Consider the following 22,557-nt stretch of genomic DNA (forward strand, 5'->3'; position numbering starts at 1 on the left):
AGAACACTTGTTGTAAAAACTATGGAATAACATGCCACTGGGACCTGCGCTGATTTTCCTCAATTTTGGTGAATCCAATTGCCCACCGATCTCATTTGCCTACGCAGAGGTCTGAAAATGTTAGCCACTGTCCTCATCTGCTTCGAGATGACTCTTTTCATTTTTATTTAGAGAACTATTTCATGAATAGTTCATCAACCCACTTGTATTGTTTCACAAGTATTGTTCAGTGTTTTACAATCAAACAAGATTGGCACATTGAAGGTGTATGCTGTTGGTTATGAAAATAATCATGATCGGCAAAAATGGGAGATGGGCAGGTCAGGCTTTTTCAAGAACGAAGACTGATGATTGGCCAGAAAATTATGGCGCACCGCTATTACGGCGTAATACTGATTATGATCCCTCATGGGAAATTCAGATCTATGAAAAGTAATATGGGCCTAACTTTGATTAAAAAACAACCAATTGCAACTGAGTGAATATAAATATACACCAAATGTTTGACAAATTATTTTTTATAGTTTTAATATATTTGCATAATCCTTCATTGAGTAAAATAATTGAACAATTGGATGATTAAATGTTCAGTTGAATGCTATCTTGTAACTTGCGCTGGTCACTAAGTCACATTGAACCACATTACTCACTGCCGTCTCTCCTGGAAACAGAATTAGACTTTGCAATGATGGCGAGTGCATTTGGTTAAAAAAAAAAAAAAAAGTACAAAGTTTTTGGTTGTTTATGCTGTACTTGGCTTTGTATATTTGGTGTTTAGTCCACAAAAAAGGGGAAAACACAACAACAATCATAATAATGATCATAATAACAATAATATAAGAAGCCATTCAAACTGATGACTCAACTGTTTGAAATGAATCCACCTCCACACTTGATCGCATTCATGCGTTCGGAAATTCTAACCTGCAGCTATGATCCCGTGGGGTGCCTTGCAGCGACGCGGCAGCGCGGGCCAAACCCAATCTTGAGAAGGAATGGTAGTAGGTGAGTTGTGTGTCCGACAGGCTGGCCACACCATCTGGCTCGTCGTACACATTTTCCCAGTACGAGTTTAGGCCTGGCGTCCCCGGTGGAAACGGTCCAAACAGGTAGGCGTCCAGATGGTTCACTATCTCCTGGTTCACACTGGCTTCAAACTTCCTGGCAAAGAAGGTGGGACGCACCGTTTGCTGCAGAGAGAGCGTGCGGCAGATGAGATAAAGAGACCAAAAAAAAAAGAAAGGGATTAAGAAATGGTTTTGTGCCAGGATGACAATGGAACAGACGCCATGTGTATAGAGGTAATGCACGGGCAAAACAAACAGAGAGGAAAAAAAGTTTCTTAAACACACAAGGATGGCAAACCTTCCCCTCTGCCCTTATCTTACAGTATCACTTTATTCTATTCAATGACTCATCTGTTCTTTTCATTCGATAGTGATGATCGAGCGTATGCGCAAGGTACAGTGTTTTAAAGTTTGGCTAAATATTTACAATGTGTACAGCGCTTCACGCATTTATTCGACCTGCACTTCCCAAGCGGTGGAAAAGTGGTGTGCCATGACAGGAAATGATCCAAATTCACATTCTTTGTCAGAAAATAAATTTGGAATTTACTACATGTCTTTGTTCATCCATTTATGCCAGCAAAGCAGTATATAGCGAGAGACAGAACAATTAAACACTCTTCCATTAATTAGCAGAAGGTAAAGGGCTGGCAACCAGTTCAGGTTGCCCCCCGCCTACTGCCCAAAGACAGCTGGGACAGGCTCCAGCATGCCCCGAGACCCTCGTGAGGATGAGCAAATTAGAATTTTCGATGCATGGATGGATTTGAAAGCTTTTATTTGAAGAATGAAATACATTCCTGAAATTTCATATCCTGTATTGAGACGGGCCGATCAGTTACAGTCCAATCCATCTTTATTTATGTAGTTGATTTTATTGGTCTATAATTAATGCAACAGACAGTCTCAATCCACAAATGTTGCTTTTTCTTACCCCTTTTTATGTAAAAGAAGGACTTGGAATAAAGTATTTCTGGAACATGAAACAAGAAGTCAAGCCAAATCATTTGAGGGGATCCCATTCCAATTTCATGATTAACTTGAGCCAAACTGTATCTTGTCTTACGCCTTTGTGCATACAGGGAGCTTAGTCAGATTTAGAGATTCTAATCGCAGATGTAGTGCCAAGTGGTTAATACTGTATCAAGAATTTGACAAGAGGGGGAAAAGAAAACAGAATGTGAACACTCACAAGAAACTTTTGACATTGACTTTTTGCTTTAATGGGGGGAAATGTCAAGGAGCAACTATGGCATATATCTAGGCCTCAAAAGTAGTTTGGGTTGAATTTCTGATAAATCGCCTCAAACGTTCCAGAAACGTTCATGGTCGTTTGCACAGGGACTTTGGAAAGATTAAGGCAGATTACATTCACATTCGCACATAATTCTGTTAGTTCTTATTGGTAGTCAGTAGTGTAACATTCAGATTTTATTTTTTATTTTTTTTGCTTTGCCCATGCCGATCTCACCCTCTCTGGCCTTGCTACTTTTGCTTCTTTGGCTGGAGGCGCATTATGAAATCTGCCGCCTCCACAGCTTGGCGTTTACACAAAGGCGATTCTTGTCAGCCACAGACACAAAACTATTAACCAATAGTTTGCTAGCACCAAGCACCTTGGTGCAACCTACTAAAAAAGGAGCTCAAATGAACTTTTGGCACATTTTGGGGATCTCAGCTCTTTCTCATGTTGCAACTGTCATTCCAGGCTGCCAGCTTGATGTTACATGGCACCAGATGATTGTGCGTCGTTCCAGCAATTAAACGGAACGCGTAGGTGGGAAATTTGGGTGCTTGAATGTTCCCAGAACTAGTGGGTTTTGACATGCCCTTCGGTGCTGTCATAGCCAGTCTTTCCCACATGCTTCCCAAATGCAATGTGAAATGCATTACTACGCGAAGATGACCCATTTAAAAGGCACACCAGCACTTTCTTTCTCTAGATTAAATTCACTTCGAGTGATGGCAATTCACAATAATTATGCTGCAAAGTGGACAGCTGTAACATGATCTACCATCATAATGTGAGACGATTTCCAGAGTCGTTACAAAATAACTGGATGTGACATCAATGTGCTCCTTTAAAGTGCTTGTAGTGGCACCTTCATTTGCTGGCGATCATAATGGAGACCGTTCTCAACACTTCATGTTTATTTTGAATTAACCTGGTGAGTTTTGGGGCGGCCCGGAGGTCCAGTGGTTAGCGCGTTGACCTCATAGTGCAGAGGAACCAGGTTCAATTCCAGCTCCGGCCTCCCTGTGTTGAGTTTGCATGTTGTTTCCTCCCACATTCCAAAAACATGCATGGCAGGCTGATTGAACACTCCAAATTGTCCCTAGGTCTGAGTGTGAGCGCGGATGGTTGTTTGTCTCTGCGATTGGCGATTGGCTGGCAACCGGTTAAGGGTCTCCCCCGCCTACTGCCCTAAGATGTCTGGGATAGGCTCCAGCACCCCCCGCAATCCTCGTGAGGATCAAGCGGTTCGGACAATGAATGAATGACTATATTTAAAATTTGCAAGACAACCACATGGATGTCAGAAAAATGAATTTAGACTATTGCCAGGTTGTCACAGCAACTTGCTAACTGAAAAACAGCCGCTCCCAACAATATTAGTTACCAACTATGGGAGAATCGCTATTAAAAAAAATATACATGGTAAATTCCACACAATACTTATTCTTCTTCTCCTACTTCCGCCCTATGCCAGTTAAGGGCAATGCTGTCTTTGCATGACTCTTTAATGAGAAAGGCCCTTCTTTTATAGAGTAATGTTCTCGTCTCGATCTTCTGTAATTTTAAGATTCAGAGGGAAATTCGGATTTTGTGCTCAGTGGGATCTCAAGTCCTATTTATAGTGGAGCCTGGCACGCTCCTGAAAAGCCTGCTTTTGTTCCCTACTTTATGCCCAGGGATGGCCTTCACTGATATACCATGGTGCCAACCAAAGCCGGCAGGGAGCTGTGGTAATGTGTTGGCATGAGAGCGCCAGTGAATGAGGCGAGACAGGTGGCAGACCGATCTGGCAAAGAAGTCAAGTGCTGCGGCTTTGACAGCTATGTGCGGGACAGGAGTCACGGTCAAAAAAGTAGATGACTTCAAGAGGTATTTAACTGCGTCTGAACATTTTCATTTTGTGCCACAGATGTTACTTTTTAGGATCAAAGTCCTACTGGGATTCAGATTCTTTGACAGGCTCTTGGGGTGACTGCCACTCACTTGCTTCCATTTTAAAAAGCTAACTATCTTATTCCTTCTGTTAATACCCAAAGGCAAGGAGGGTCCAATTACTTTTCAAATGTTCACTTTCTGGGCCACCGAAACTAAGATATCATTTTCTCCTTATTGATTGTGAGGTCAACGGGAACACGCTGATGTAGAGGACAAAGCTTGAACGAAGAAAATCAACTAATACAGTAATGGGTGTGCTCGTCACTTATGAGTAATTTCATTGGTGAGATGTTCATCTTTTCATCAAACTGCGAGAAGGGAAATCAATGAGCTGTCACACTTAAGAATTAGTAGCTAACTGGGATAAAACTTAAATTAAAAAACATAAATACACATGATGAATATGATGTCTCAAAGGGAAATTCAATTTCCACTTTCTGTGGCCCTCAGGTGATTTTCCAAGGGCTCAAGGGCACGTCAACAGGAGTCACAATGCACACTAGCACGTCCTGAACGACTTGCAATTTCTTTGTCCACTTAAAGCGTGACCCTCTGTTTGCGTCACCCGAGTCCTCACGGATGAGCTACTGCTGACCTTTTTCTATTGAAAATGATTTTGTCAATATGCAATTAAAACCTCATTCAAACCAAATCTATTTTTTATATAACAGAGAAGGGAAAAGCATTGTGCATTTTTTCTGTCAAGCTCAAGCTCTCAAAATGCTTTTTATCTCTGTTGACCGTTCACTGATCACTTAGTTGGGTAGACCTACAAAAAAAATCTAATGAGACCTAATGCAAGCGCTGAAAAAGCAAAACAAAACCCAAAAGCGATCGCTTTTGATTTTCTCAGTCCAAGAGCTATTACTTGAATAATAAATGAAATACATTTACCATTGTCACTGTCGTTTGCAGCAGTACTAGAGCAACGCTAATAACACAGCTGAATGAGCTAATAGCCTTCTGCATGACAGATTTCCATACAAAAAGTACAAAACATACAAAACCTTTCGATCAAAAATTTTCATTCTCACTAGATCATAAATGGGAGATGACATTTTCAAAAGGGGCCACACAAGAAAATGGAACGGTTGGCGACAGTTTACTGTGTTCCACATGAATTGTCATGTATTATATATGTCATTAAAATTACATATGCATATTATCTTTTGAAGTCAAGATGGCGCCCGAGTAGGCAGCCGTCGGCAAGTGCTCTCATGAGCCTTGCTTTGGTTTGTTTGTGGCAGTATGACTGGAGGCTGCTTCACCATGATGACAAACCTGCTCACCTGGTGAACCTGCAGATTTAGGTCGATTAGTGAAGCCCAAAGTTCAAAATGATATGATGATTTTTTTTTTTGTCACTTTGTGTTTGTTGTTACGTCGTGTGGACCTGATGTGGACTTTTTTCAGCATTTTTTGGCCACGACATTCATCAAGGAGGAAACTCTGTGCTTGGTGGTTGCGCCTTCTCGGCAGCATGGGTATGCCAGCACTGTTTTTGCCTGGGAGGAATGTCGGCGCCATTTGACTGTCGTTGCTGGACAGTCCCGGGGCGCTTGTGTCTTGCGCCTGTTATGGGCAGCATTTTTCACAGCCCCACTTTGTTCAGCGGAGAGATCGGTGCTGTTGAACGGTCTGTGGCTGGATGGATGTAAGGCTTGAGGAGCCGACGATGAGAAAAAAGGAGCGTTAGCGCGGAGCGCTGATGCGGATGTGGAACTGGGAGTCGCGGCTTGGAATTGAAGTGGATTTACATGGGACAGGAGATGTGAGCCAATCTCTTTTTCGTCAATGGACGCTACAGCTTCGTGTTTGCTTTCAAAACTTAGCTTGTAGCAGACGTGTGCACATTTTCTCTGATCCACTGGTGAAAGGACACTTTGATCCTCTCCTCTTTCATCTAGAACTGCTTCAGAGAACAAGGTGTATGCAGAAAAGTGGTGAAGATTGCACGACTGTCTGTGTCCTATGTGTTGTGTTGTGTTATTTTTGTTATTTTGACTTCAAAATGGCGCCGCGTGAGTGGCTGCCTTTGCAGCAGCTCCTATATTTTGTTGTTCTACTTCTTCCTTTCATAACTTTGCTGCTGTGAATCTGGAATTTCTCCATTGCGAGACTAATAAAGGGTTTCTTATCTTTTCTTATCTTATCTTAAAGTGCATCATTTACAGTCATTACATACACTAGGTGCCATTAAATGACATCCAGCAATTGTGATAAAACAGCCATGGTGAAAAATAGACGGTTTAAGAGAAAATGGATCAAAAAATAACATTGTACATTAAATACATGTACAATGCATGATCATCAATATCATATTTGACATTTAATTTTGACTTCATAAACACTACGAGGACCGCTCCGAGACTCTGGACGTGCCAGATGTGACCTGTGCGCCGTACTTTGCCGAACGTGTACATTACATTGTACGGATGCATCTCCACTACGTGGTCTTTGGTGATTGTACATGCAAGTATTTATGTAATTACTTCAAAGTGTCCTGTCCAAATGTCATTAAATGAATTGGTTGAATGTGTCCAAGGCTGTGTCTCAGGCCAGTTCATCAATCATTGCAAAGCAAAAAGAGAAATTAATGGAGGGTGGTATTATTACCTGGAAGCGGTGAAAGTCTACAGGCTTGAAGTCATTGGGGGAACATCCGCACCAGTCAACGATGTGCTTGTACTGGCATTTACAGCCCAATTTACGATTCCAGTTGGTGATGCGCAGGTTGTTATCCACCATGCTCTCACAGTAGGCACTGTTCTCCAGCACAGTGTGGAAGAATGACTGGAAAACAAACAAACGAACATGTGGCGGAAGGTGAAGAGGCTGTAGCAGAAAGTGAGAAGAAAAAAAAACTTATTTTTTTTATCCCTTTCAATTCTCAATGGCGAAAGAGTAGCAGTAGAAAATGTACAATCACATAAGGTAATGATTAAAATGCAATTTCTGTTGAATACAGTCACAAAGCCCAGCTTCACATTTTGCTTCGACTTTATGATTTCAGGTTATTTTTGCCTGCCAAAAGCAACGGCAAGAAATCCACGCTTTCTGTGTCGAAGAGCAAAGCACTCCCGAATATAAAGTTTCGCTTACCTGTCACTCAGCGTCGGAAAAATGAAAATGTGTTTTCTGAGTGTTACCTCGGCGGGCAGCAGAGTGTAGGCGTAGAAGCGCTTCATGTTGGTGACCAGATCGTCCTTGGAGTTGATGACATATTCCACAAACATGCGGTTCAGAAGGAACCAGTCGGATCCTCCATCCACAGAGATGCCCTCTGGGATTTTACGGTCACCCAGCCTCCACATGTGGGTGTCGCATTCATAGAAGAGACGATCCAGGCCTTGTTTACGGATAAATCTGGTGAAAATAAAAGATGACTCCATGTTGTGCGAAGCTAGCATGTGTTATCGTACTGACCATTACCATTTCGATGAGTAAAACAAGACAAATGCAAATCGATCAATCATTCAAATCGGTCATGTTTTGGTAAAATTACGCTTAAGGACGGTGATTCCCATTGTATTTCCCGATTGATATTTGCGTAACAGATACCGGTAACAAGTAAAAGGAATAATGCTGATAAAGAATGCCGTAACAAAAAAATGCTAAACAAAAGGGAAACGCTCACGATTCCAGAAAAAAGATATGAATAACACGATTTTTTTTAAATCACTTCAATATTCAAAAGTCACTCTCAACTCAACTCAACTCAACTGTATTTATAGAGCACTTTCAAACAGCCATCGCTGCTTACAAAGTGCTGTACATGGAGCAACTAACATATACAACAGTAAAGAAACAAATCGGTAACAAAGACGGTAGAAAGCACCGAACAGCAAAACCAAGAACAAATCTGAGTCATGCAGAGTCAAATGCCAAAGAATACAAGTGAGTTTTTAGGCGGGTTTTAAAGATGGGCAGCGAGGAGGCTTGCCGAATGTGGGAGGTCATTCCAGAGAGACTCTGATCTTAACATCTGTGAATTTAGTCGATTTTTAGGAATGATCACAATATTTCACCTTCAAACTTTTCACATTCAATATTTTTGATAGAGATGAGTTTTGTGTTTTAGGTTATGTAAGTTTACATAGTTATATTTTACACATCTTTTTAGGCACTGCTACAATATCCAGACGTTTCAACCATATTGATTGTGCCGTCGAGACTTATAGGATGTCATTCAAATGGTTTTAAAATCCGAAGTCAAGAATAATGACTGTTATTGTGGATTGCAAATGAACATTTTGGTTCAGACTTGAGCAAGCCTCATGGAACTTGACATGCTTGATTTGCTTTCGCGGGCCACATAAAATGATTTGACGGGCCAGATCTGGCCCCCGGCCCTTGACTTTGCCACCTGTGCTCTAGGGGAAGCCTTGAAGTTAAAAAATAAATAAATAAATAAAATAAAATAAAATCATTTTTGTTGCCATAAGTGTTGTTGATTTGTCACAATACACTTTCATCACCAGCTACAAATTACACGCACATAATGGATGCTTTTCCAACTGAAGTGTTCACGGCGGGGAGTCGGGTTCATGTCACCCAAATAGGCCTCTTTGGAATTAGTTGGTTTCATGGGGAGTGGAAGTGAAGTGTTTCAGCTATCCAAATATACGCCAAATATACTCGGCTTGAGCAAAAATATGAACATATCCAACAAAAAAAGCACAGAGTACATGAAACTGCCATTACGCCTGCTGCAGTGCTGTGTGGATCAATACTGGTCGAGCTGGCGATGATCACACTAACTAGATTGATTCTCAAACTTATATGATGAGACTTCTGATAGTTGTCTCATTTTAGGTACTGTATTTACAGTGTCATACCAGAAAGGAAAGTGATGGTATCTATTGGCAGAGGAGCACAGCGGCCTCTCCATGAAGCGAAACAAAAGTCATACATCGGTTTCATATTGACAGGCATCAAAATCAATAACTGGCAGCCAAATTTCATTTGTGGCGGCCCACCACAGATAAACTTTACACAGTATACTTTGGAGACGCCGCGGCTTTCTTCTTCCGCGGAGCCGATCAATGACGCCATTGATCAGATTGGCAAATGAAGACATTACATCTAATCACAAAAGATGCATAAAATGCAACATATCAACTGGATTTGTGTGGATATCAACTGAATTTAGCCAAATCAGATCTGTGAAAAGCTAATACGTACACACTTCAATTCAGCAGCCAGATTAATGTTTTTTGATCAATAATTGCCTTGCTTTTCCAAACACAGCAACGCTGAGAGAAGCGATGCAATGTGGCTGTAAATGCACAGAGGTATTGTTGAGTCAAACTGAGTCATGCACGCATGTGTTTGAGGGTAGTTGGGAGTGCAGCATGACGCCTGCTTGGCCATCAGGGCGGCACATGTGCAGAGAGCAGCGGGTGGCAGCAGCAAAGATGGAGACCTCACCGGTTTAGCACAATAACAACGCTAATCCAGAATTCAAAATGGGGCAGTGAAAAGAAGAATGGAAGTGGGAACCAGTGATCATTAGGAGACGTGTTCAGAATCGAAGTAGGATTGTTCAGAAATGTGACTTGGGGGTCACAGAGTCGGACTCACCTGGCATTGTCCCTGCCATGCGACTTGATGAAGTTCATGTCTCTGTATTTGGACAAGAAGGCCACCAGCTGGTTGTTTGTCCTAAAAACAGAAGGTGGCGGCTTTGTGTTAATTGAAGAACACCCGTATGCCATGAAGAAGCAAAGGTTTACATTGGCTACACAAACCAGTGGTTCTTAACCTGGGTTCGATCGAACCCCAGGCGTTCGGTGAATCGGTCTCAGGGGTTCGACGGAGCCTCTGCCATGGAGGTTAAGACACACCTGACTCAACATGTCAATTAGTTATGACACACCCTGCTGGCCATCGCTGGCTGCGGATGATCACATGACATTGCTTGTCCAATCAGTGCTGCGGGAAATTTAGTTCGCTCAGTAGTCAAGTCAAGTCAACTGTATTTATAGAGCACTTTCAAACAGCCATCGCTGCATACAAAACACCGTGTGACTGTCGTGATAGTAAGTCATACGATTTACTATGGTTGGGTTCGGTACCTCTAATAAGGTTAAGAACCACTGCTCTAAAATGAACGTGTCCTTCACTGTGAGCATGCTCTGTTTTGAATGGCGTTCAATTGAAAACATGCAATACAGTCATCAGAATGTGAAGGTCTTCTTAAATGGCCCCGTGAATCAAAATACGTGCGACACTGAAATAAATACTCAAAGCTGCTTTTAAACTTTTTAGCGGATTGTTAATGTGTCTCATTTTCAAATAAATGTCATGTTACTTTTTTTTCCTGAAAATGTCACGATAATTTTCTTTTCAAATTTGTGTGATGCACGCAACAGGTCAAAAAGTACCGGTAAGCGGGAATCATAACCTGAGTAAAAAGGACAGACATAGTTTGGCACATTCAACATCATTGTTTTCTGAAGAAAAAGACAAAATGAAGACAGATGACTTAATGACCTGAGCAGCTCTGGGGTTGTCCCCCCCCACCCCCCCCCTGGCGGACTACTTGGCATCATAGGAAAGATTGTGTCGCGATTATTTTGAGAAAAGACCACATGCTGGTTTTACATTGTAGGCCAGTGTTCTCTCATACGCAGGCCAGACAGGCTAAAAGCTTTGCTCTGCAGGCTATATGCCCCAGTCATTTCATCTGGTTCGGAGCCTTTCATGATGCTTTGCTTTGCCTTTTGGAAAGAGCACAAGGATCAGCAGGGGGAGGGACAAGTGCATATTAATGTCATTTTCCCTTGAAGGAGCAATTTCACAGCCTGGGGGGCTTATCTTAGGAGGTCCTGAGCCATAAAGTCGAACTGATGATATGCTGTGCAGACAGACACACGCAGTCTTCCGTCTCCGTACTGTACTCCCACCCACACACGCATGCTGGGTGACGGCCAGTTTGCACATTGCCAATACAATATACATGCGCACGAGCGCAAAAATGCTTGAAGGCACGCTCACGCACGTGCATGCGCACACACACACACACACACGGCAAATGTCATACTCCAACTTTGCCACCTGAGCGGTCACCCCAAGTCCATTGGGTCAAGTTTGCTTACTGTCAGGCTTGTGCTTGCTCTGTTTCTCAGCGGTATTCAGACACAACCGCACGATAACACACTCGCACCCACACACAATACTTTGCTTTCAAAGCCCGCCGGGCACACCAAAATGGTGCACTTCCCCCAATATCACAGTCAATTAAACGTCATCACGATGGTACTGATTCACTTCGATGGTCCTGTTAAATTCATAAGGTGCCCTTTTTATACGTAGGACTTTTGTTAGATGATCCCGGGGTGGAATGGTGCAATGTTAGAGTTGACGGATTATTGCTAGACACTCAAGCGCATTTGACAAAGATCACTTTTACAGGATCATCTCTGTCAGAAGAAATGGATTTAACAAACAAACCAAAAAAAACAAACATTTTAACTTGCAAGATGTTCTTACCTTTTGTTTCATACTTATAAAAGGAGTCAATGATTTCAAGGATGACAACTGCATATCCCAACAAACGACTTGGAATAATATTAGCACATCAGTCACAAAATTAAAGACAAGTATCCTGCTCACAAAGCTCAATCGTTTTCAGCACTGCTGGAAAGTCAATGAAAGTGGCTTAAAAGGGAAAAAGGTAAGCGCAGGGAGACTGTGTAGATAAAAGGCTGGGAAAGAGGGTCACACTCTTTGGCAAAGCATGCGTGTAACTCATCTTTTGGCCTCTCTGGACACACACACACACACACACACACACACACGCACGCACACACACACACACAAAACGCCCCATTGGTGTGAGTGGCTCTGCGTTGGCCTTTGAGAGGCAGCCATGCGGTAGGACAGACATTATCAGGGAATTAGAGGGGAAATAATGCTTGTCTCCCGTCCCACTGATAACAACAGCAGTAGTCAGGACGGGGCCGCGCAGGAGAGACCACCCTCAACTCCTTCACCCGTTTGCATTCTTGCATTCAATACTCTATGGTCACAATGGAAAGACTGGCAACCAGTGTTCTCCAACCTGGATTGAAACGAAGACAGATTTAGGATTTCAACAAGTTCGATGAATAGAGCAGATGATTGAGCCCAACATTGAATTATACAGGTTATTTGGCAGGTAGGATTTCAGTTGAATAAACGTTTAATGTGGAGTTTTTCTCAAGGTATTTCAAGGCACCATTGTATTTTTTCTCCTATCAATTTAGATGAGTGTTTGTCATCCTTTATTAAGCCAAGCACCCATTTTACATTTGAAATATCTCATGGCATGGCACCAAACGTGTTGCAAAAAGCATGATCTCAATTTACTCATGCATGTACTCACTCTGTGTGAAATCTGGGCCTGTTTAATGGAACATGTAAATAAGAACGTACAACGATGGAACTGTATTCAAGTAATTTTCTGATAAATGAAGTCAAATTGGACAGTACTGTGCCAAGGAACCCTGGATGTGCATAACTTCATTCATTCATTCATTTTCCGAACCGCTTTATCCTCACTAGGGTCGGGGTGGGTGCTGGAGCCTATCCCAGCTGTCTTCGGCTCGATCAGTGTTCAATCAGCCTGCCATGCATGTTCTTGGAATGTCGGAGGAAACCGGAGGACCTGGAGAAAACCCATGCAAGCACGGGCAGAATATGCAAACTCCACACAGGAAGGCCGGAGCCGGAATCGGACCCGGTACCTCTGCACTGTGAAGTCGACGTGCTAACCACTCGACTACCGGGCCGCCCCATAACTTAGTAAGATGTGATCATTCTAATTTTACTTTGTGCTCGAGATGCTTTAAGAAGCCACTGATTGGGCACCAAGTTGGTATTTGAAGGTGCTGGTGTCTCTGGAGTTCCAAGAGCTTATTGATCCAAGATCCTCTAAAGATCAATGTATTAAGCTGTACTTTGGACAGACCGAACCAATGCTTAGAAGGAGAAAAAGTTGCACTAGACTCATAATTACACAAAGACAATTTTTATGGATTAACAAGTTCAATGAATGACAGCATTGTTCAGGTGATATTGAAGAGGGGCTCCCATGTAACTCAATGGATAAAGATAATTAAATCACATTTCCACTTTCTGAACCGCTTTATCCTCACGAGGGTCGAGCGCGTGCCTGAGCCTATCCCAGCCGTCTTTGGGCAGTCGGCGGGGTCTACCCTGCACTGGTTGCCAGCCAATTGCAGGAAATAACCGTTCCTTAAAAATCAATCAATCAACCAATCAATCAATCAATCAATCAAAAATCACTGTGCAATAACAAATATAGGACAGATTTTTTTCTTTATAACCTATAAGTTTCATTTTTTAAACAGTTGTTAAGACAAACTTCAGTAATTTTCATTGTGGTGGTTTTGCTCCCAAAATACAACATCATAGAAGATGACAGCGGCCGGGTGGGCTAGTGGTTAGCACGTCAACCTTGCAGTGTGTAGAGGATCCGGGTTCGATTCCAGCTCCTGTGTGGAGTTTGCATGTTCTCCCCGTGCCTGTGTGGATTTTCTCCGGTTACTCCGGTTTCTTCACACGTTCCAAAAACATGCATGGCAGGCTGATTGAACAACCTAAATGAGTGGTTCTCAACCTTATTAGAGGGACCGAACCCAACCATTTCATATGCACATTCATCAAACCCTTCATTACTGAAAAATAAAAATCGGATTCAAGAAGTGTTCCTTCAGTTTTGCCGGAGCGAGACTAGAGTTGCTTAACTTGGCATGACAAATCATGCAGATAGGATGCTGAGTCCCATCATGTTCTATGATGCATGTGAATCCATGTGGCACTTTTTTTTTTTTGCTCGACATAGTTAGCATGTATTAAAACATTCTAAAAAAAATCACACGCCGTGCTATCATGACAGTCACACTGACTACTGAGTGAACTAAATTTTCCACAGCACTGATTGGAGAAGCAATGTAATGTGATCATCTGCAGCCAGTGATGGCCAAGCGGGCGTGTCATAACTACCGGTAATTGAAATGTTGAGTCGGGTGTGTTTTAACCTCCATGGTAGAGGCTTCGTCGAACCACTGAGACCAAGTCACCAAACCCCTGGGGTTCAATCAAACCCAGGTTAAGAACCACTGCTCTAAATTGTCCCTAGGCGTGAGTGTGAGCGCGGATGGTTGTTCATCTATATCTGCCCTGCGATTGCCTGGCAACCAGTTTGTTTGTTTGTTTGTTTGTTTATTGAACAAAAAAACATATACAGTAATAAATTGACAGAAAGTAAGGTACCGGTAAGTAAAATAGTAAAATCAGTCATCATACAACACAATTATTATGTTCGAAGGAGTAGGAAGAAGTAACAGGGTGTGCCCAGCCTATACTGCCCGAAGACAGCCCCGCGACCCTTGTGAAGATAAAGCGGATCGAAAAATGGATGGATGGATGGACATTGACTATTTAGGAAAATGAACAAAAATTGCATTTGTTTCGTTATCAAATTCAGCTGAAGAGATGAGAGCATCTTAACACGCGCACACACACACATACACACACACACACACATACTAAACACCTTAAAAAAACTCCCCAGACACTTGATCACATATTAATAAGACAAAAATAATAGACCACGTTTCCCAGTTGGCATTGTCAAATCCAAGCTGTTACAAATACACTTCCTCTGCAATGATACCAGACTAAAATTTACATATTTCCGAATCACACAAATCCAAGACATCCATCCCCCCCTCCCCCCACCACCACCACCACAATTGATCTGTCCCCCTCCCTCCTCCCTGTCATTTTGTGTATCTCAATTCCCTCTTTTGTGCCATCAATCGTTTCATTTCCAAACAGATGGGTCTTAAAATCTCCACCGTCAGCTATTTTCCACTTCCATCAACCTCATGCAAATGAGGACGCAAAATAAGAGCAAAACAGTGCCTTGGCACAATCACAAATGCATTTAATCATGCAGTGGCAGGATAAATATGTGAGCATGTAGCGTGATGCAAGACATGAACTCAGACATGGCGCAGAAACATACAGTATTGACAGCATGCATCAATACGATGGCAGGGACGTGATTAAACTGAGCAAATTCAATTTCTTGGCTGCTGTTTTGGAAAACATCAGATCCTACTTGGCTCTGTCCATTATAACAAGTCGTCTAAATCCAACTGGTGGACATCTGGCTGCGCAGGAGAGATAACTCCCTCCCACCCCTTTTAGAAGCATTTTAATTAGTTACTGCATGGCTTCTTCAAAAATGCAGCAGAGCCTGAAATCCCAGAAGAACAATAAAATTACATAAAGGACATCCCCCCCACCCCCCAAAAAAATGTTCTCCCCAAGTTGACTTGGATGACATGAGGCCCAGTTCACTTGATCTTTGTGGCCTTTAATTACCTTCTACAGCCTCTTCAAAGAAACATGTTCAACAATTGAGATCGGGTTTTTGGACCATCAAGTACACTGCAGGCGGAGAAAGTCAATATATATTGAGCCTGGGCAATTAAATTGTAATCAGGTGAACATGTAGCCCCTCGAATGGAGAACAAGCAAGGAAACAAAGACTTGGAAAAGAAGGTGCGAGGAGGCAAGCGTTGGAGAAGCAGACGTTTGACTTCATTGATCTGTTTGGTTTGGAGTGACTCTTTATTCAAAGCTCACAGTGAACGAACCACTGGAGCCCAGACGCAATGGCCCCCACCCCCAAGTTCACGGATGATCTCGTGAGGGGCCCTCTTTTACCTGATGGGGTAGTCGGCAGCACTGAGGTTGATGAAGAAATCCCAGCTCCAGTCCCTCATGGACAACAGGTCAGCCATACTTCGAAGATACATGGTCAGGAGACTGGCACCCCCCCAGATGGTGGCCATGCGCCATGGTGTCACCCTCACGTTGGGGTATTGAGCCGCTAAGGCCTTTACCTGCCGATGGAGGTAGTTGGAGCGCTGCAACAAACAACAACAACCATTCAGAGCAGCAATTTACTAAAACATTGATGGATTGTGAACATGTTGTGAATACACATGTGAATATTACCGATGGTTCAAGAACAATCTCCACAAATGTGCACACCACAGTTTTCCATCTCTGCACTTTTTTAGCAAATGTCTTCAAATATGCGCACGGTACAAGAATTGTCTACTCGAACAAGATAACGGCTAACGTGGAGGGAACATAACTGCAAAGTCATGTGATATCATTGATATCGTTGTTCAGACATATTGGTAATGTCATGTGAACGTATTCGGTAAAGTCCCCGCCCTTTGTAGAATCCACAGTTTAAGAGAATTTTTTTTTAAATGGAATAATTCAGTGGAGGTCTGCAGTGAAACCTTTCCTTTGATTGCTTTCACGTTAACCAGAGCTTACCTGATCCACGTGTATGTAGTAGTAGTGCGACGTGTGGTAGATGGTTTTGAGGAGCCGCTGAAACTGACGAGAAGCGCGACCATGCACCACCAGGACAAATGCTATTCGCACTGGATTTGATGGGAAGCTCTCCGCAGAGTCTTCATCCCACTGGACATTTGCATTGGCTTTCCCTGTACCAACAACAACAACAACAACAAAAATACATACATTTATCATCACAGATCTTTTATTTATGTATTTATTTATTTATGTTAATGATGGTAAAATGTAACAGATGGCTTGTACAGACAGAAATAAAGGTGTTCAGCTATAAGCTTTGTTATTGTGGATGGATGAAATTTCTTGTCCAAAGCAGATCTGGCAACCTATAGAAATTCACTTCCAATAACAATTTGTCCAAATGTCCATATTTTTCACATTTTCTCAAGCACATTAGCGCAGGACAGTTATTGCAGTGTACCCTGTATATATGATCAGATAAAAAGGAATTATGCATAGCCTACTGCACAACATAATCATTACTCCATCACCATAATCGTTAAAGATGGCTTCAGTATTTGTAATTGTAACGTCTTTATTGCATCAACCTTGGAATGGGGCGAACGGTTGCAGGCTGAATCAAAGGATATGAGATTGAAGGGTGCCCTCATCAAATATATCTGCATCATTGGATTGAATTAGCCTCTACCAATTCTGTTTTCAACTGTAGTAAACAAAGCAAGTGTCACCAGATCTCAAAAGTCAACATTTAAACCCGGCACTCTATTTTCCCAAGAAACAAGTAGCATTGTTAATCGATTGGAATAGAAAGTTGAAGCATGGACAAAATTGTGGTTTCTATTTAGTGCAATCTAATGTGTGTACAAATGTCTCCTCTTGTAGGCATTTTTCTATTTCCTGTATCCACAATTGCTGGTGAAACGATGTTGAACTAAAGCGCTTTATCCTCACCAGGGTGGTGGGCTCACTGGAGCCCATCCCAGTTGTTTTCGGGCAGCAGACGAGGTACACCCTCAACTGGTCGCAAGCCAATCGCAGGGCGCACATAGACAAACGAGCATTCACACGCACAGTCACACTTTTTTTGTGTTTTGGAAAATTGTCCCTCAGCGACGGTGGCCGACTTGCCTCTCATGAAAGAGTTTGATTATCCTTCTTCACACACTACAAATCAAAGTGCCGATGCCAGGGGCATTTACACAATCAGTGGGACTTGATATGATGACCGATCTCCCGTTTTGTTGTGTCATAGTCACTGATGAAGCTCTGTTTTCTTGACATGGGCTGGGGGTTCATAGTTGTTTTGCGTGACGTTGTTGACATTGGTATTTAGTACAGAAACCAACAAAATAGTTGTGCATTTTTCTACTCAGGGTCAAGGAAAAGTGGCAAGCTTGCTAACCTTCGCTACGCTGCCACTTGTTTGTTTTTTGGGGTTTTTTTCCCTTACATTTATCTGGCAAGCAATGTTGTGATAATACTGTAAACTATCATATGCATAACTGGTCGCAAAGAAAATAGTGGGATTGGAGTATTTGGCATTTGTACTTTGTACCCGTGAATTTTGCCGTGGAGTTTGCCAGGGCAATTTTGACGGACAGATCGGCCCTTCGCTTGAGTGGCGAATAAGGGAAATCACGCCACTCCCCATTTCAATTCATTTTTGGTGATGCGGCGAATGGTATAAAAATGATCTTAACCAGCCACAATACAGAAGAGACTACACAAATACTGTATGTAAAAATATATATCATGTCGATTTTTCTTTGTTTGCTTGAAACATTTTGCTGATTCATTGCCACGGATGCAATGATTCGAGACTTGTGCTGTGTTGACACCAGAGGCAATGTGAATTTGCTGCGCTGGATTGTTTCGCCAGCTAGCCAGCCGTAGCTCGCAGGGAACTGGCACAGTGCAAAAGAGGGTGCACCAAGCATTCTTCAATATGAAAAGAAGTTATTTTTTCTTTCTTTTTTACAATGTAGAGTTAATTTCATCGCATTCATTCATGTCTACAAGTCAGCGTCTTGCTGGCCCGCTACTGTTGGAGCCCGGATTGTTTTTTAACTACAATCAGCGTCCCAGCTGTAAAGAGTTGGCGTTCAATGATTTCGTAACAGACAATCCCTAACATTTGGTAGCTCTGTGAAATTAATAGAAATACTATCCAACAAGGGTGCTGTGGAACACTTTAAGTGGTGGTGTAAGTGTGAAGCGTATTATAACTCTTAATTCACTTCTTTGTTACCGGTGACGGTCACTTGGTGTTAGACATCAACTAAGTTTAAAATGAGAATGTACACAGTGCATTTTTTTCTTTCTTTCCAGAGGTTTCGTTAAAAATGTCAACATGAAGAGTAAGGCTAATCAGCTTATCAGACAAAATAAAAACTATTTCGGGGGCCAAATATATATTATAATATTTCGGGGGACAATTAATACATTGAAAACAAAAGCCTTGGAAGTCAACTTGTATTTTACAGAAACGACAAAATCATGAAAGCAAATGCCACAGCCTGTCAACTCACTATCAAACACATCTGTAGTGTTAGTGGCAGCCTCACATTACTTCCCGTTGCGCCTTTAAACCTTCCCTTGCAAACTCGTTGAGGTTTTGAGCTGACAATCTCGAAAGTGTATAATGGACAATGATTGACTTGTTTGTCATGAAAACAAATGCACACAACAGGCTGTTATGACATGTTTGTTTACAATGTCATGTCTTAAGGAGATTAATGACTGTAATTCAGGGCTCTGGTTCCCTCGAGCCTGTCTATAGTCAAGACGAAGAAGGACTAGAGAAGCTGTGTATTCCGTAGAGGTCATATTTCCCAAAATGTCCATCCTGACTCAACACAGTGTCTGGCCCCTCGGGCCCTGTAATTACTCTGATTTAACAGCCAAGTATCAGACTGGTATAAGCAGCCTTCACCCCCACTATTTAACAGACGCAATCTAAATTTAAGGTCCGGCAGGGCATTGTCCAAAGACAATTTGGGTTAACAACCTGATTACAACTATCATTACGTCCTGACACTCGATGTTACTTGTTTGTTGCACTTCACTCTACTTCAGAGATCCCAAAGGGGAAATATTTGCACTTTGTCTTAGACTGAATGCTAATTACTGGCCGGCTAAGAAGGTTCACTGGTTTGTTTTACACATGGATAATTGGGCCAGTTGTTTCACAAAGGATACTGAATGTGTGCCATATGAGAGAGCTGAACTAATGAGCACTGCTACAGTCAGTGTGTGAACTTCATTTGAGCGATCACTTTTGTGAGGCATTTATGATTTCACCGTTGACTCATTTTGACCCACCACAAAATTGACAGGACGGGGGGGGGGGGGGATCTCTCCTCTTGAGCTGGAGAGTCTTCATCATTCTTCCTGTCTGCATAAATCCTTTTAAGTATAGCTCCCTTATCTGCTTTCGCCCTTCTCTTGTCTTATCTTGCATAACATCAGTTTTAAATGCTCATTTGAGGTAGAAATAAAATAAGAGTAAATCTCCCACTCTATGTAAATTCATCAATTTACGAGATGAGACATCGATGTCTTTTGAAAAAATAAAAAATAATAAATAAACAAAATACATACTTATTGAGTATGTATTTTCAGGGCTTATGCTACCACTCTTTGTTGTATTTGGACACTAAAAAGAACACGATTTACAGTGCAAAAGTATGTTGTAATGGTAATTTATAATTACAAATGAAGTAGAGTGCATAACGTTACCAAAATGCAACTGATCTGGATAAAAGTGAAAAGACAGGAGCTTGGAATTTGTTTGTCCATGCTGTGAAAATGGTATGTATTACTTTAGTGGACTCTGTACTTTAACACTCGGGCGGTGTACAAATACAGCGCTCCGCAAAATTCTAGCACCAATGAAATTCTTCTTCTTATCATTATTTTTTGTTGTTGTCACTTAATAGAATAGAGACTGCCATCGAGGCCCACCTGCTGAATTAAAGAATAAAAATCCTCTTTTGTCCAGTTGCTTTATTAGTATGCATATTACTTCCTGGTCGCTGGAGGATGACATACAGATGGGGTTGCCATTACGAGTCTGGGGGTTGGATGGTTCCATTGATGCCAGTTAGTCAAATAATGAACATATATTTTTATATCCACACTTTTATGCAGACTTTCATCAAAATGTAATGGATTCTTAGTCCTTTCTTGGTCCATGTAATGTTTGGCGTAATGCACTGATTTTTGTTTTGTTTTGTTTTTGTCAAAATGACTACTGTGAGAAAAAGTCATAAAAGTAGTTTGTTATGGTCCAAGATTTTTGCATTGTGTTGTACTAGGGATGGACAATTATGGAAAAATAATAATCATGATTATTTTGATTGAGATCACTCCCAAAGTCAATGTAATTTCCCATTGGTATTTCAATGGGATCCTCCATTGAATTTAGCATTAGCAATGTTATAAAAACAAAGAATGTTATTTTTTATATTTGAATATACACAATGTGTGAAATTGTTTTGTGATCTGTTTTATAGTTAATGCCAACTGGGGTGTCATCAAACAGCTTAAAGCTCAGGGCTTGCAGAATCACATCCACGCTGCACGCTTGCTATGCAAGCAACATTGTGCATTCAGGTAAAAGTAGTTACATACTAACTCGAGCTGGCCTTTGCAGTACAAATGGTTTTGTCTTTATCCTACACTACCGAAACAGTGAAACATGGTTGTGGTCGTGCAATGGCATGGGCAAGACTGGCAGCCAATTGGAACTGATTCCCTTGTATTTATTGATGATGTGACTTCTGACAAAAGCAGCAAGATGAATTCTGAGTTTCGGCAGGGCTCAAGACACCAGAATGGTCGCAGATGTGCCCTGTTTTTCAGCGTGTATGAGTGACAATTGAATTTGGTCGCATTTATGAAAGTGCTAAAGTTTTATTGCTCCCACCAACACAGGAACTGTATTAGACATTGTGGATAAAAGTCACCGTCTATTTAGTCTTTTCACATCAGGCGTACAACACGTGGACCGCAGATGCACACTTTGTTCCATTCATTAAACATTTCAGGATGCCAAAATGCGTTGACGCAAATCTTGTCTGTTTCATTTCAAATCCACTGTGGTGGTGCCTGGAGCCAAAAAGATGAGAATTGTGTAGATGTCCCATGGACCTGCCTTGTAGCAGTTAATTGCCAAGAAATGCCCACACTAGGGGTCTCCAGGTCTGATCCTCGTGAGCCCCGATCCACCCTGTTTTATATGTTAGCCTGTTCCAACACAGCTGATTCAAAAGATAAGATCACCATCATGAGCAAAAGTTCCCACTATTGCTACTGTACAAATGCCCTGCCAAGCCCTGGAGCATCACAAGCCAAACCTATCATCACTAGCCAAGCTAGCATATGGTTGACAAAGAGATTGACCATGTTCCTCCAGCATTCAATGATGCAAATATCAGTTCTAACACAATTCCTAATCCAGTCAATGCCTCAAGGACGCTACACTGATCAAATCAAATTGGACAATTTTGTGCTAACAAGGTTAGGACTTGAATTGGGATGGGAATACAGGAGGGAAGAGCAAGCGAGAACAAATTGGCGGTGAGCAGGCAGGCAGAAGGACAGTAAGACAGACAAATGGTTTAATTTAGCTGCGGCGTTGTTATCAGGCCAGCAACCCGGGGAAAGGCCGTTTCCATTTCTTGGTGTCTTTGATCAACCGGTAATTTGAATGGGGTGGTGAGTTGCTGTGAGATGGAGACATGACACCATTGCTGGTAGGAGAGTGGACAAAAGTTGCAATGTCCCTGTGCCTTCTTTTGTTCTCGAAGGACAGCAAGTGCCTGCTGACATGTTGTGCTCATTCCAACACCATCTGTGTAAATACAACGGCTCATGTTTCCTCCTCACTTGAGAATGGCCACTCATACAAGAAAGTTGTGGCGATTGAGAGCGACGAGCATC

The 22,557-nt window shown here is 42.0% G+C and overlaps 1 protein-coding gene across 1 annotated transcript in view; it reads right to left on the bottom strand.

The window, feature by feature from the left end:
* Positions 1-22,557, bottom strand: part of xylt1 (xylosyltransferase I) — a 78,617-nt gene that overhangs the window by 19,439 nt on the left and 36,621 nt on the right. The window contains exons 3-8 of the mRNA XM_086120682.1: positions 16,612-16,784; positions 15,985-16,187; positions 9,823-9,903; positions 7,389-7,605; positions 6,856-7,032; positions 925-1,190 (exon numbers count right to left, since the gene is read on the bottom strand). Of these exons, the coding sequence (XP_085976808.1) occupies positions 925-1,190; positions 6,856-7,032; positions 7,389-7,605; positions 9,823-9,903; positions 15,985-16,187; positions 16,612-16,784 (1,117 nt within the window). The remainder of the gene's footprint in view (positions 1-924; positions 1,191-6,855; positions 7,033-7,388; positions 7,606-9,822; positions 9,904-15,984; positions 16,188-16,611; positions 16,785-22,557) is intronic.

This window comes from Hippocampus guttulatus, chromosome 9 (genome assembly GCF_054856545.1).
Source record: "Hippocampus guttulatus isolate MCC_2025c chromosome 9, RoL_Hgut_1.0, whole genome shotgun sequence".
NCBI classification, from domain to species: Eukaryota; Metazoa; Chordata; class Actinopteri; order Syngnathiformes; family Syngnathidae; genus Hippocampus; species Hippocampus guttulatus.